At 37.7% G+C, this 14,992-nt stretch overlaps 1 protein-coding gene across 2 annotated transcripts; it reads right to left on the minus strand.

Annotated features, from left to right (window-relative positions):
* Window positions 1-1,050: 1,050 nt before the first annotated feature.
* lsm14aa (LSM14A mRNA processing body assembly factor a) lies at window positions 1,051-13,252 on the minus strand. Of its 2 annotated transcripts, XM_053640987.1 has the most exons (9): window positions 12,924-13,252; window positions 11,926-12,083; window positions 11,687-11,825; window positions 9,700-9,954; window positions 9,372-9,455; window positions 8,308-8,487; window positions 7,778-7,940; window positions 6,211-6,451; window positions 1,051-5,967 (listed from the first exon to the last, which is right to left on the minus strand). In XM_053640987.1, exons 1-9 carry the CDS (start codon window positions 13,042-13,044, stop codon window positions 5,944-5,946), a joined length of 1,365 nt encoding a protein of 454 aa, XP_053496962.1. In that variant the 5' UTR covers window positions 13,045-13,252; the 3' UTR covers window positions 1,051-5,943. The 2 variants fall into 2 exon arrangements, with proteins under 2 accessions (XP_053496962.1, XP_053496963.1); XM_053640988.1 differs by lacking the exon at window positions 9,372-9,455 and having other exon boundaries at window positions 12,924-13,249.
* Window positions 13,253-14,992: the final 1,740 nt, after the last annotated feature.

Genomic DNA, 14,992 nt, shown 5'->3' on the forward strand with positions numbered 1-14,992 from the left:
GACCAGTTCTGAGATGGCACTGCAACACAACACGTTGAAACTAAATCTGTGGGTGCTTCTCAATACTCAAATTGATGCTTCTTCATTTCCTCACTCCTCCAGCCCGTGACATGAAAACCAATCGAAGTCAGTCAGTCATCTTGAAGGACACATCAGTTCTCTAATTGCACCGTGAGGAGGCGAGAAACGAGGAGTGAGTAAGCTTCCAGAGGAGCTTCGAGAGAGGATACAGAGGTGTATCCTATCCAGGATTTGTTTCTAGTCAAAAAACTTGATGCATATAAATTCCCCATCTCCTTTACATCTGCCACAATCTCAAACAATGGCAGGAACACTAACCACTCATAAATGTAATTATGCTGCATGGCGTTATTGTAAATGTAGACCATATTGCTGCAATAGCATATTTGACAGCCATACACATTTTAGAGCATTTCTAAGCATGTTTTGGACTTTAGTTAATGTAGTGGAGCTATTAACTCTAACTCATGGTTTTTAACTTAAAAAATGAAAACATTTAAAAAAATTAATTCTCCTCATATTTGACAACAGATAATGAACTTTATATAGGCCTAGAGATGGGTCATTTTAAATTAACGCATTGGTCATGCACAATATATTTTTTGTGGCTTATGCATGTAGGCATAACCAAATATGCAAAATATTAAGATTTAGAATGGCACAACTTTAATGTAATTTAATTTCCTACAGGGACTCCAACCTCCAATAACATAACTGCAGATCCCTAAATCCACCTGAGCACAGTCATCATTAATTGATGTTGCTTTGAAGTGAAATTAAGAAAGCGAAGATAATCCATTTGACTTGCTTCGATTCCCCTCTCCTCACATCTCATCCTTCCCTCGCATCCTATGGGGGTGGAGCTAAGATGCAGGAAAAGGAAGTGAGAAAAGAAACCAAGGATGCACAAATAAATGAGAAGCACCCTGTGAATATGCCACTTCTGTTTACCACAATCTGTACACTTAAGTTCCTTCAAGGTAAAATCATGTTATTAAAAAATAAAGTCAAAATTCACCAGGAAGCAGGTAATAATTAACATTTTTTTATTAGAGTTTCAGAGTAAAAATCCCTTTACACCAAGCTACACCCCTCATGCTTGAAAGACAAAAATGTCAAGTTAAACCTTACTGAAGGAAACGGTGATATTCAATCTCACAAGCAGACAATATTTCTGTAATAGTATCTGCCTCACAAGCATTGCCATACATTTTGTCATGGGTTCTGTGGCAACACCAGCATGCAGTGACCGCCCAACATTGACTAAAACACATCCTAGCAAGAGTGCTAATCATGAATGATTAAATCAGCAGAAAATGGTTTTAACATAATTGAAAGAGTAATGTTTTTGCCTAAATAAAACCTGGATTTCACATTGCCCTGAAAACTAATAAGTACAGGACAGGACAGAACCTGGAACAGAATGAATGAAAAATGAGATTCACCAAAACCTCTTAAATTGTTCAATCATAAAATACTTCTATGCTCTTAAGGGATATCATGGTATTAGTTCTCTATGTAGCATGTAATGTTTCATAAGATATCTACTGTATACAGTTACAGTCTGTATCTTAAAACTGCATGGAAAATCCTAAATAATATTCTGAGTATTTCTTTATAAAAAGTTCACTGCAGAGTGAAATGAGCCATCAGGAATTGAGAATCGGATAGAAGAGATTAAGTGCAAAAGTGCTTTTCTAAATTATTTTGCTCAATGCAAAGCATGTTTTGCTTTATGAGTAGCTACTTGTACTTTACCATGGTGATATACACATACACACGGTGCTGTGAAAAAGTATTTGCCTCATCCTGATCTCTTCTGTATGTGTCTATATCGCATACTAAATTGTTTCAGAAAATTAAAACAAAATAAAAAAAAAAAAAATCAAAGGCAACCTGAGTAAACAAAATACAGTTTTTAAATTATTATTTATGGACACACAAAAAAGTTATCCAATACCAACTGGGCCGGTGTGAAAATGTATTTGCCCCCGTAGTTACTAATTCCCCAAGTCTATGAAACTACATTCATAATGGGGTTCAGCTAGACTAGACACAACCAGGCCTGATTACTGCAAGCCCTGTTCAATCAAATCAACACTTAAATAGAACTTTTTCAACAGCATGAAGTTGGTTAAAAGGTCTTACCCTGTAACACATTGCCACAGTTGAAAGAAATTCCAGAAATGATGAGGAAGAAGGTGATTGAAATACATCAGTATTGGAAGCGTTACAAAGCTATTTCAAAGGCTCTGGGACTCCAAAGAACCACAGTGAGAGCCATTATCTCCAAATGGGAAAAACTCTACAAAGTAGTGAACTTTCCCAGAGGTGGCCGACCTTCCAAAATTCCTCAAGGAGCACAGCAACTACTCACCCAGCAAGTCACAAAAAAGCCAAGGATAAAATCAAAAGTAACAGGCCTTCTTGCATCAATAAAGATCACTGTTCATGACTCCACTATCAGAAAGACACTGGGCAAGAATGGCATCCATGGAAGAGTGGGGAGGTGAAAACCACCGCTAACCCAGAAGAACATTAAGGCTCCTCTGAATTTTACCAACACACCCCTTGATGATCCTCGAACCTTTTGGGAGAATGTTGACAAGTCAATAGTGGAACTGTTTGGAAGACAGAGGTCCCGTTACATCTGGCATAAACCAAACACAGAATTCCACAAAAAGATCATCATACCTACTGTCAAGCATGGTGGTGGAAGTGTGATGGTGTGGGGATGCTTTGCTGCTTCAGGGCCTGGGCAACTTGAAATGATTGAGGGAAACATGAATTATGCTCTCTACCTGAAAATCCAAAAGGAGAATGTCCAGTCTTCAGTCCATAAGTTGAAACTTAAGCTCAATTGATTCAAAGCACAGAAGTATGTCCAACTCTGAATGGCTCAAAAAAGGCTAAATTAAAATTTTGGAATGGCCTAGTCAAAGTCCTGACTTGAACCAATTGAGATGCTTTTGCAGGACCCTAAACAGGCAGTGCAGGCTCAAAAACCCTCCCACATGGCTGAACTAAAGCAGTTCTGCAAAGAAGAGTGGGCCGAAATTCCACCACAGCGCTGTGAACGACTGATCTCCAGCTATGAAAAGCGTTTGTTTGCAGCTATTGCTGCTAAAGATGGCACAACCAGATTTTAAGTTTAATGGGTCAATTAGTTTTTCACATTGGTGATGGGTGTTTGATAACTTTTTTCCCCAGTCAATAAAATAAACAAACTGTATTGTGTGTTTACTCAGGTTGCCTTCATTTTATGTTGTATTTCATTTGAAGATCTAAAACTATTTAGCATGAGATACATCAGAAGAAAAAAAAAAAAAAGAAGAAGAAATCAGGACATGTGCAAATACTTTCACAGCACTATAGCACCCAGTTAGCAAAATACTTTTAAATAAACAACAAAAATTATTGCTAATGGTAATATTTGACAAAAATACAACAGACAATCTGATTTTTACTTCATGGAAAATCTAATAAAAATAACACGACAAAACATAACCATCTAGCAATGTCATACTAGCAATTCTAATAAGTAATGTCACTGACCAATAAAATAAAAATAAATCTAGCGCTATTGCAATATTTTTTGGTATTTTACACAAGCTCACATTTTTCCTGCAAAGTATTTAGTGATTAACTGAAACGCTCCAACAACGAACAGGCAAAGAGGCATTTTGTTCCATCGCACTCATAACTAATAAGTGATCAAATAACAGCCAGTGGAGGGTAAAAGCTAATCATTTCAGGGTGGAGCCACAAATATGATGCTTGACAAAGCCCAACTAAAACCTGAATTAAGGAGTAAAATATATCTTGCTAAACATGTAATTGGGTCTTTGAGGGAAGACAAAATGCTTAGAGAAATGAAAAGAGCTGAGGCTGGTATTTATTGAGTGTTGACAGCAAACCAACTAGAGCCTATTACTAATGTTACTTTTTCTCAATTAGTATTTTAAATAAACTTTGAGATGGTATAATTAGAGCTATAATTAGAGATTCAAGTAGCTTCTCACATGCATCTATGAGAAAAATTTACAACATAAATTTCAAATCAGTCCAACTTTTTACATTAGTGAACAACTCTTATATAGGTTTGTGGTGAATGTAGTGTTGTATAGAGCATTCACAGAAAAGTCTATTTTTTCATCTTATAAGCTATGTGAGGTAGAAAAGTTCAGAAGCTTAATTTAAATAGGCAGAATTGTTCAATTTGTTAAAGATGATAAGTATCCTGTGAGATATTAACAAATCAGAAATAGCTATTTTGACTATCTTAAGCATCCTTATTTTACTTACATGTTTGAACATTTTACCAGTTACTTCAGAGATCTTAAACAAATCTGAAGGTTTGCAAATCAAACACCACAACGAGGCACTGATTATCAGCGAGTCTTTGAGAAGTTCATATACGTAGGAAGAACACAAAACAGAATAGGGTTCATATGCACCACAGTGTAGACAGGAGCTTACACTGTGCACGTACACTATAAACACAGTCACTCGAATATGATATCCAGTCACAATTCATTGAATGAACATGCTTTTGAAACCAAGGAATATTAATTAGCTCTATACCTAATTGCCAACATTATAAACATCGATCTAATACAGTGGTGTAGACAAGGCAAGAGGACCACGATAACCTACTGAAGTAAACAGCCTTCTGCAGTCGAGGATGGCACAAATCTTTATGTTCTACGGCCTCACTGTACATGTTTACCTACTCACTACACTGGTAAATAGTGCAGGACCAACACTAAAACTCAGCAGATTAATGTAAACAAATAAGTGTTAAATGACACACACCCTTAGCGGCCTTCTTTTTAATATTCACTTGCCTTACAGCTGAACTCAACAATCTGCACCATTCAAGATCCAAGTATATGGGCATCACTGCTGACTTCGAACTTTAAAAACATGTGGCTATACATGCTAAAGCACAGGAAGCATTTAATCATGTACACCTTTCTGTTCAACAAAAGATTAAATCATTAGTGACATATCACATCAAACTGAAGTGCAGAATATAAAGGAGTTATCCATTTGAGCCCTTGCAATTCTTGGTAATATTGCATCATATGCTTTAGCTTAATGTGTTTGTAAATACTTACATGTATGAAGCCACTGGTCTTATAACAGCTTATTAAGTACAGCTACAAGGCAGGAGAGATTAAGTGCCTATTGACTGGTTCCATATGAAGTGAAACATTTCAGCATCACCTTTTAAAAATTCTTTTGCAATTCTAAGCAATGTAGCTATGCATGGAAAATAATTCCTAAATACCTTTCTGGAGGAAAACTCCTAGTCACTCACTTCTCAACATCCATGTCTACTAGTCACACTGATTAGATGTTTCCGTAAGCAATGAAACTTACTCTTTTGTGAAGATAGCAAACACAAACAGTTAATGTACCAGAGTAGTTTGGACAGCCTAAGGAAACCCAACCACATGCTAGTTAAATCGAACGAGCATCATTACAATTCCTACTAACAGACTTCAAGAATGTGAGTAAGTAGAAAAATACAGTAAAAAGGTGGAACGGAAAAAAGATATTCAAAATAATAATAAAGCTATTTCAGTGATCAAAGGCATATTTACACTACTCGGTTACAGCTAACTGGTTATTAAATACAAGTTTAGCACTGAAGAAAAAACATTAGTTGCTCTAAAATATGTTCATACACAAAATTACCCCTTCTGGAAATATTTGTGTCAGATTAACATTTTAAAAGGCTGAAACATTTCCACTCTTAGAAGACTGCATTTATATCCACTCCTCCAGTGGTCTATACCAGTGCTGGTGACAAATATACATCTCGTAAATTTTTACTTCATTCTTCTCGTCAAAAGTAGTGATGAAATTCATATACCCATAAGATACACCTTCCTGTGGCTCCAGCTTCCATTTGCACTACGCAGTTACTTTGTTGTCCTTCTGGGTAAAGCATAAAATAAAGACAAAATCAGACCAACACCCAATATACTTAACAAAATGATCATTATATGATGGATTATTTCATTCCATATTCCTCAATACCCTATTATTCAAGAAGTGGGTAACCTGAGCTCAATCGGTCCAACACACTAATAATTAAATAATCATTAATGAAAGTGCACCTTTACGTTTGCATTTTAAAGCTTACCACAAATATTTAATAGTATGAGAAGCATAGATTACCCTGTATTCAAAACTGGAGAACTGTCTTCCTCCCTGGCCTCCTCTGTAACCCCCTCTGAATCCACTGCCACCTGCATGTTGGGCTCCAAATGCCCCCCGGCTGCTTCCCCGACCACGTCCACCACGGAAGCCCATGCCCCCACGGCCCCGAAATCCACCTCGGTTTCTGTTGTGGCGGAATGGGACCCCAAAGGTCTCAGCATTCATTCGCCTCTCCTCTGCCCACGTCTGTCTCCTTTCCCTGTAAAATATTTATCCCCAAGAACATTTAAAAGAAAATATTTCAAATACTTTAAGCCCCAGTCTTGAATGCAAGGCATTTTTTATACACATGTATATACACACATACATATGTACACATATACATATATAAAAAAATGAATGATACTAGATAACTTGGCCAGCATTCGTATTTCCCCAATTAGACAACCAGAGTGTTCAGCTCCAAACAAATAACAGGACATCAGGACAATTGTAATAATCTTTCCTCTCATCACAGCTGGATTATACTCAATCAACTCCTGGTAAGCTTTTTTTAAAAAGCATAATTTTTCATACCTTTTTTTGGCTAAAGTCTGTACTTTTTTGTAACATTGAATCTTGTTCTGTTTGGTTCAGTTGGTTTCACATTACAGTGTTTGTTACTGTTTGCAGTTGTGAGTGTTTAATGTGCTTTCGTGGACGCTTATTCATTCTCGTTTTTAACAATACTGCAGGATTAACTGTCAGTTAATAGTGTACCTACATTACTAATAGCTCTACTTTAACTTCTTGTCTTTAGTAAGTTTAACTGTTTAGAAATTATATACCTTAAAACGTGGGTATTGGCATTTTATAAAGTTTCATAAGTAAACACAAGTAGACCAATTTTAGGCAGACTCCTAGTGTTCATTAAGATGGTAAAATATTTCTGTTAGCAATTTAAAGTGAAACATGTTTATTGATCTATGTTTGCAAGAAATAAACACATTGGGCCTCATTTATCAATTTTTAGTGAAGGTGTGTGTAAATGATAGCTTAAACCAAACCAAAATTTTAATTTTCCACAGGACGTACAAAAGTTTGAGAAAGGATGATTTTCTTCGCACAAATAAACACATTCATATCCAGCTTAATAAAGGAGACCCATTGTGCAGAGAGGTGATCTTTATGTTTTGGCATCACCACATCATTCCCTGTTGCAAATTATGCGAATCGGCAGGAAGTGTGGAACAGCAGCTTCCATTTAAATCTTACTGAGCCGAAACGACATAAAAAATTAAAACACTCTTCCATGGTGATAAAAAAGACTTACAGTTTCACAGAATTTTGGTGCAAATGTATTAAGAAAAATCTTTTGCTGTTTTAATAACTTTTTAATTATGTCCTTTATAGTTTTTCATTACCGTGGATTTTAAAATCCACACGGTTTTCCACCCCTTTCACACATCAAAAGTTTTTTTTTTTTTTTAAATGAAATAAAATAGCAGGACATTAAACAAAAGTAAATACAGAAAAAAATAAAAATAAGAGAAAATACAGATGAAATTTGCTGGAAATTTTTGCAAACCAGAGAATGAGTACCGACCGCATGTCATCGCACGAGATGTTGTCAAAGAAAGACTTGGACTTGTCGTAGTAGCAGTTGGGTCCCAATGGATCTTCCTCATCAGCATTACCCTCACTGTTTTGAGTATCCACCCCCGAGTCACCTTTATCCTCCCCATTCAAAGCCTTCTCTGGCTTCTCATCTAAACACAAAATACATACAAAATTAAATTTTTTGAAGCAGGTCCTGTAAGGGCTAGCTTAGTATCCTGAGCTACATTATTATTAACTCTTCTTCATAATACCACCCTGCCTTCTCAGTAACCATGTTCCACTAGATTTATTTGGACACAGATATCAGTGACATCAATTTAGCTAGCATAAACAAGTACCATGTCACTGACATAATAGAGTGAACTGCATGAAACCAAATAAACTCCTACATTTCTCAAAATCAAAACGCTAAGATTTAAACGGGCCATAACTGAGATGTGCACCAAATTTCTGTCTATAAACAGACACAGTTTTGAAAACATCTGTTAACAGTATAAACAATGTCTTTTGCACTACCTTTAAGCTTGAGTTTGTTCTGGAACTCCTTGTCAATCTCCTCCTTGTTAAACTGGGCATTGGCGCTCTCAAAATCAAAATCTTTCTCAAATTTCATGGGTCCATCTCTTCTCACAGGGAAACGGCCTCTCCCCCGATGCCCTCCACCACGTCCACGACGCGGACCGGGAGGCCCAGCAGCTACAGGACAAAGAAACCTGAATTAACAATTAAATCCTGCTGGAAGATGGCATGAAGGAATGCGAGATAAAGTCAGAAAAGGTTATTGAGACATCAAATTTAGAAAGCAAGCTAATGAAAGGAATTGGTCAATTTCAGACACAAAAAAAATCAAATTATTCTGTGCAGCTTTAGACTGGTATATAAAAGCATTCATGGGCAACAAAGTTATGACTTATTCATGGAAGATTATTTCAAGATTCCACACAACCAAAGCAACTTTTACATCAGCCCTGTTTGCATTTCATAGACAACAGCATCCATAAATCACTTTACTGCAGTACCTGTAGTGACCTGAGGTTATCTCCCTAGCCAAGCTGCCTACACAACTTTTCTTCACTCAATTGGTTTCCTTCGAAAAACTTCTTGTTGAACACAACAAATGGCCATTTGAGTCTGGACCAAAGTCAGTCAGCGCAATTCTAACAGGCTGAGTGTTTAAAGAGGCCCAATTGAACATTAATTTATTTTAGAAAGCAACCTGTAACTCATGAGGGAGATGTTAAGCAACCTACTCATGACCACCCACCATTATTCAAAAAAATTAAAATAGATATTTTCATTGATCCACATCGCTTTTTTAACTTACTGATACAGTATCAAATATGAGACAGCAACCTTTAAGGAGATTAAAGGGAGGTTTGAACAACGAGCTGAAAATGAACAGGAATGTGTGCACATGACCATCAGCCAGACCATGGACCTTGTATGATGTACAGTGCAAAAAGACCAAACAGATTTATGAAAGTATCAAATGGATGTAAAACATTGAAGTATGGCATGCAATTTCTGGGTCTGAGAGGATGGCTGAGTGGAAGACCGTTAGAGCAGATATATATAATAACCTGCTTGCCGCTTAGGGGCTTCCTTACTTTCACCTCTGGATTGATCAGACTCGGGTCGGGCAGCCCCTTTTGGTGCATCGATGCCTGAGAAAGTATATATACACACACACCAGCTTAGAATTTCCCAATTAAGTTTTTGTTCCAAAAACCCTCTTCAAACAAGCTCAGTGGATCAGAGTTTTTCTGTCTGGTTTGATAATTTTTTCTGTAAATCAGATACTTTACTATCAAGCTACTGTACAATTATAGAATAGTTAGCTGTTGTGTAGATTTCAAAATGAGAAAACTTACTAAGCTAGGAAAATGTTCGGTTTCACTCTATTCTCACCTGCTGATTGGAAACCCGAGTGAACTACGTTAGCATCTGCTGCTGCATGCCCGAGTCCTGAGCGTAGTCTAGACCGGCCCTCGCCCCTCCTCTGTTCTGGGGTGTCCGGGGGCTTCTGAGCACTCGTGCCGAGTCGTGCCGTGATGGGGCTCCTGCGGCTCACAAGCGCAGTACTTCTGACTGACGAGGCCACTGGTGCTGATGACTCCACAGGCGGACTCTTCTGCAATGGGTCAAGTGCAGGACTGCTGCGACCTACAGACCAGGACATGGGTTTTAAAAACAAAACTACATACTATATGCATGTGGATAAGGTACTCCAAGCACCCTGAAGTGAAGAAACTAAAAGATAGAAAAGAGAAAATTTGTTGTGCGCTATTCATATCAAGCAGACCAAAAACAGAAAGCGGACCTCTTAAGCATGCAGTGAGCTTGTTATGCAACAAAAATACCTGCAACTAATAACCATGATTGGTGCAACACAGACCCTTGAACTTAACAAGAAAAGGAACCTCTCGTCTGAAAAGACGGTGGTGGATGATTTGGTTTCAAAAGTTCTGTGTTTAATATAAGCGAGTTTCTCATTGTACTGTTTTTTGTTGTTGTGTTTTTCCATTAAGAATAATAACGAACCCACCATTCAAGCAATTGCCGCTCCGAACCGCCACTAATTCGAAAGCAATTGTGAAATGTGCACGGCCGCATGCGCATTCATAACCTAGGAAGGGAACCCCCCCGGTGATACCGCTATTGCCAGTGTTGTCAGATCTCGATTAACAGGTGGGGAAAATTTCCTCGCAGTCACATCCCTAGGAAAGGGGTGTCGAACTCTAATTCCGCCTGGGCCACATCTGGGACCCTGAAGTGCTGTAATCAAAGTGTAATTTATTCTTCTCCTGATTTTACATACTCCATCAACACATGACATGCTCCTGAATCGCTTTCAGATGTGATTGTGACTTACATGAAGCACAGCACACAGGAGTTGACCTGTGTTAACCCGTTTCTCACCAGTCAAGCCAGCTGTGGTAGAAAATGGAGGAGTGCACACGTACAACAGCAGTTTACAATAACTACTTTCGGATGAAGGGAAAAGGGGGAGGGGGTTGCTATGCTATGGATCCACTGAATTCTGCATAGTGTGAAGCGTGTAGCAATACGGACCGTTTCAGTATTACTACCCCCACCCCCAAATACACAACTTTATCTTTTTAATATTTACTATTGTGAATAAAATTAAACAAGTCTTAAGAACTCATACAGTTAGACCCACTCTAACTAGCACTACTCATCCCGAGCTCCAGTTATTGCCTGCATGGAGTTTCACATGTTCTCTCTCAGTCTGGATATGGAGTTTTAAGTTGTTGGGAGTTTTTGGGGGGGTTTTCAGATTTTCACCCACCTCCCTGAAAAATGCAGGTACTCTAAGTCATCCCCTACATGTGAATGGGTGTGTACATTATGTGCATGGTGGCCTGGTGTCCCATCCAGGCTGTGAGGCGCTACCCTGACCAGGATGGAGTGGTTAGTGAAGATAAATTACTAATAACGTTATTAATACTGCTGCTACTACATTCACTTTTAAAGCATATTCATTATAGAAGTATTCAATTCAGTCAGAAATTAATCACATTTTCATCGCAAATTTACATCCTGACAATGTCAATCTATCTGTGACCTGGAGCTAAGAGAGCAAAATCAGCCACGTGCTCAGGGTGGGAGGGAAGGCATAGTCAATCACAGCAACACCGGCCAGTTGCGTGCACCTGTGAGCTCATGTAGACGGAAGAGGACAGATAGCCCTTTCTTCAGAGTGCTTTACGCTGCACTGTTACAGGTAGCCTTCTTCCTCCCTGAGGGGTATTTTTCATATGAGAGGGGAGAGCTGGCTGGTGGGCGGTAATCGGCCAGGACCAAATTAGTAAGAAAATAAAGGAACCACCGAGAATGGATGAACATCGTTTTTTATGTAGAAACAAACACTTGCCTCCGACAGTCCCAAATGGGGGTGAGACCAACGGACTGGCTGTGAACTGGCTGTACGGAGACACTGGAGCCTGTTTAAACAACCCATAAGAGTTTCCACTCTGGAAACCTGAAGGTGGTGCAGCAGATCCCATAGAAGACTGAAAAGAAAAATGCAAATCAGTGGCAAGATTTCACATTCCACATGAAGTAAATGTTACATACAATACAAAAGCTTTAATGTGAGGATGAATCTAATACCTGAACAATTGCAGGGTCCTGAGGCAAAGATGGCTTGGGAGGTTCACAAACAGTCAGGTCTTTAATGTCACTCCCTCTGAAGATGATGTACTCATAGGTCTCATCCCGAGGCAGGATGGGTCTGTCAGTGGGGCGATCCTCAGTTCCAAACGAGCGCACTAAAACAAGTTATTAATCCCACAGTCATGAGTAAAAGGAATGGACAAACCCATATTCTAGCAACAAGTATACATGTTATCACCCTTAATATTTACCTCATTTCACTTACTTCCAGTAACAATTACTTTATTACTTTACCCAACACTGATGAGGATACAATAATGAAAAGCTGTTATAAGCCAAATGATGGAGCTTGCGGACAGTTAGACGGATAATTATGTCGCGGTTAGATGACGTGCTATTTAGTTGAGCCCGTTTTGTCAACTTATAGCATAAACACTGCAGTCATATTTAAATTAACTGTGCTTTTTACAACGTTTTATTTATGTATTTTTTATATATTTATATATATATATATATATATATATATATATATATATATATATATATACACATACATACATATATATACATATATACATACATACACACACACATACACATAAATACAGAAATATACCAGAAGGGTAAATAAATGAATTTAACTACTAACAAAACAACTTTATTGGGCCAAGTGATATCTAGATATGTAGCTAGCAACATCAATCCAGTAGCTAGATATTTAACTAACTAGCTGTCTATATAGCTCCACATTATTATTAGTTATTCATTTGCTAGTCCAAGTGTCCGAGACCCAACAACTCAGCTTCATTTTTAAACGAATATTGATTTTTTTTTAACTTTCTAGTTAGCTAACGTGCTAATTTGTCAATGTCTCTGCAGGTGCAGTATATACATGTAAATGCGGTGTTTAATTTCCGGTGCACGCGACACAGCTGTTCGTACGTGTTCATGACTTGAGCGGGTTGTGATCAGGAGTTAGCATGTTAGCGTCTCACCTTTCGCGAGAGCGACTGTGGAGTTCTCGGTGTCGATAGTGTAGAGGATTCCCTCATAGCGAATCTCGGCCTTGGAAATCAGGCTGATTTTACTCCCGATATACGGCGTCCCTCCGCTCATTCTGCGGCTCAGGAGGCTTAAATTAACGCAATAAACTGATGTAAATCCTCGGGAGGTTGACTTCAGTTCACTGACCAGACGGAATCTCTCCACACTCACTATTAAACCTGCTCAGCCTTTCCACTGCAACATGGCAGCCTTCGAGTTTAGGCGCTGTAAACGGAAGTGACGTTAAACCGACGCGTCTTCTTCGTTTACGGAGAGGTTTGTGGAGAATCGTGGATTAAATGTTCATGCCGCCACCTACAGGACTATTGTGCTACTACAATTTACAGTACTACAAATTTAATCCTAAACGTATTCAGAGCTGATAAGCGTAGTATTTCAAAATTATGCTCAAATAACTCTTCAGTAATGGTATGGTCATATTTTGCTGTCTTGACTTGGTATCAAGCCAGTGTGTGATTCACCAAAAATACAGAACCTAAGAGAATATCTGGAGGCTGGAGCCGGTTTTATTTATTGCTAAGGAAACGTTAATGAAGGTGTATATGGTTAAGAAAGGGCACTCTTTTGGAAGAACAGTGTCTGAAAAGTGGTGTATTGTATAATATGTTGCTTTCTTGACTGACATACAGTAATTTTCCTGTAACATTATTATAATTTTTTTTGTAAAAGTTTTTTTGGATTTTTTTTTTAATTGACTCAATAATGCAGATGTCATAATATATATATACACATGCTCATTCCTCCTGTACAGGTCCAGAGACGTGTAGCATCGATGCAAAGACACACTGAATCTGTTCTGGCTTTGGCTTTGTCTCACATCTGTATACAGGTATACACAGTACTGTGCAAGTTGTAGGCACATCTGCAGAAATTCTGCAAAGTGAAGGTGACTTTGCATACTGTACAGTACTGTGCAAAAAGCTTAGGTACATGCAAAGAAGGCTATAAAGCAAAGATGCCTTCCAAAATAATGTAATTAAACATCTGTTCATAACAAATCCATGAGGCTATTAAAAGCAGTAATAAACTAAACACAGTCAATATTAAGTGTAACAACCCAAATTTGCTGATTAAAAACGCATCAGTCGTCTCAGGTACACTTTGTGCCGTTTTCTAAGGAAATTAGCTGGTAGGTTTTTCAGAGCATCTTGGAGAATCTGCCACAGTTCTTCAAGAGACTGTCATACCTGTTTCTGTTATCATACCCTATCTTCCAGATAAAACCAGACAGATTTTATTCTGGTTTGTGTCTGAAAAGTGGTGTATTGTATAATATGTTGCTTTCTTGACTGACATACAGTAATTTTCCTGTAACATTATTATAATTTTTTTTGTAAAAGTTTTTTTGGATTTTTTTTTTAATTGACTCAATAATGCAGATATAATATATATATATATATATATATATATATATATATATATATATATATATATATATATATATATATATATTGGTGCCCATACAAACAAAATAGGATGTCTAAGACCATGTAGTAAAAGATCAGTGTAGTTGTGAATAATACAAATCTATGTACTGTAATCCACATTGCCAGAGTCCTAAACAAACAGAAGAGGGCAGTAAAGTATTTTGCATAGCCTGAACTGAGTCTTCAATAACACATGCCTAGGCCAGAGGTTCTCAATCTTTTGTAACTAAAGCCCCCTCAAGCCTCCCCTATCATGTGGCACACAATAGCAATGGATCATTATTGCTCATTTTTAAACAAATGTGGTTTTAGTGTATATTTCAGAAGCTTTTTTCATTATTTAAATCAATTAGTTTGAATTTTAAACAGTGACTGTGTGTTATAAGTTTTTTGATTGGAATCACAGCTGTCATATACATGTTCTGGATAATTTGCAATACTGAACCAATAGCTGTGCACAAAAGGTATTCGAATTTATAATATCCGAGTCATTTTATTGTGCTTGTATTGTGCTTGCATTTTATTTGTTTTCTCTTGTGGAAAATCTGTTTCTACAAGAGAAAACAAATAAA

This window comes from Ictalurus furcatus, chromosome 14 (assembly GCF_023375685.1).
Source record: "Ictalurus furcatus strain D&B chromosome 14, Billie_1.0, whole genome shotgun sequence".
Taxonomy (NCBI): domain Eukaryota; kingdom Metazoa; phylum Chordata; class Actinopteri; order Siluriformes; family Ictaluridae; genus Ictalurus; species Ictalurus furcatus.

Bases quoted from the DNA above. Each gene is read 5' to 3' on its own strand.
- lsm14aa (XM_053640987.1), bottom strand. From the start codon at position 13,044: ATGAGCGGAGGGACGCCGTATATCGGGAGTAAAATCAGCCTGATTTCC. The intron at 8,488-9,371 runs GTTATTATATAT...TTTGTCCTGTAG, and splicing joins AGCCCCTAAGCGGCAAGCAG to CTGCTGGGCCTCCCGGTCCG. The intron at 5,968-6,210 runs GTAATCTATGCT...TGCTTTACCCAG, and splicing joins TCTCCAGTTTTGAATACAGG to AAGGACAACAAAGTAACTGC.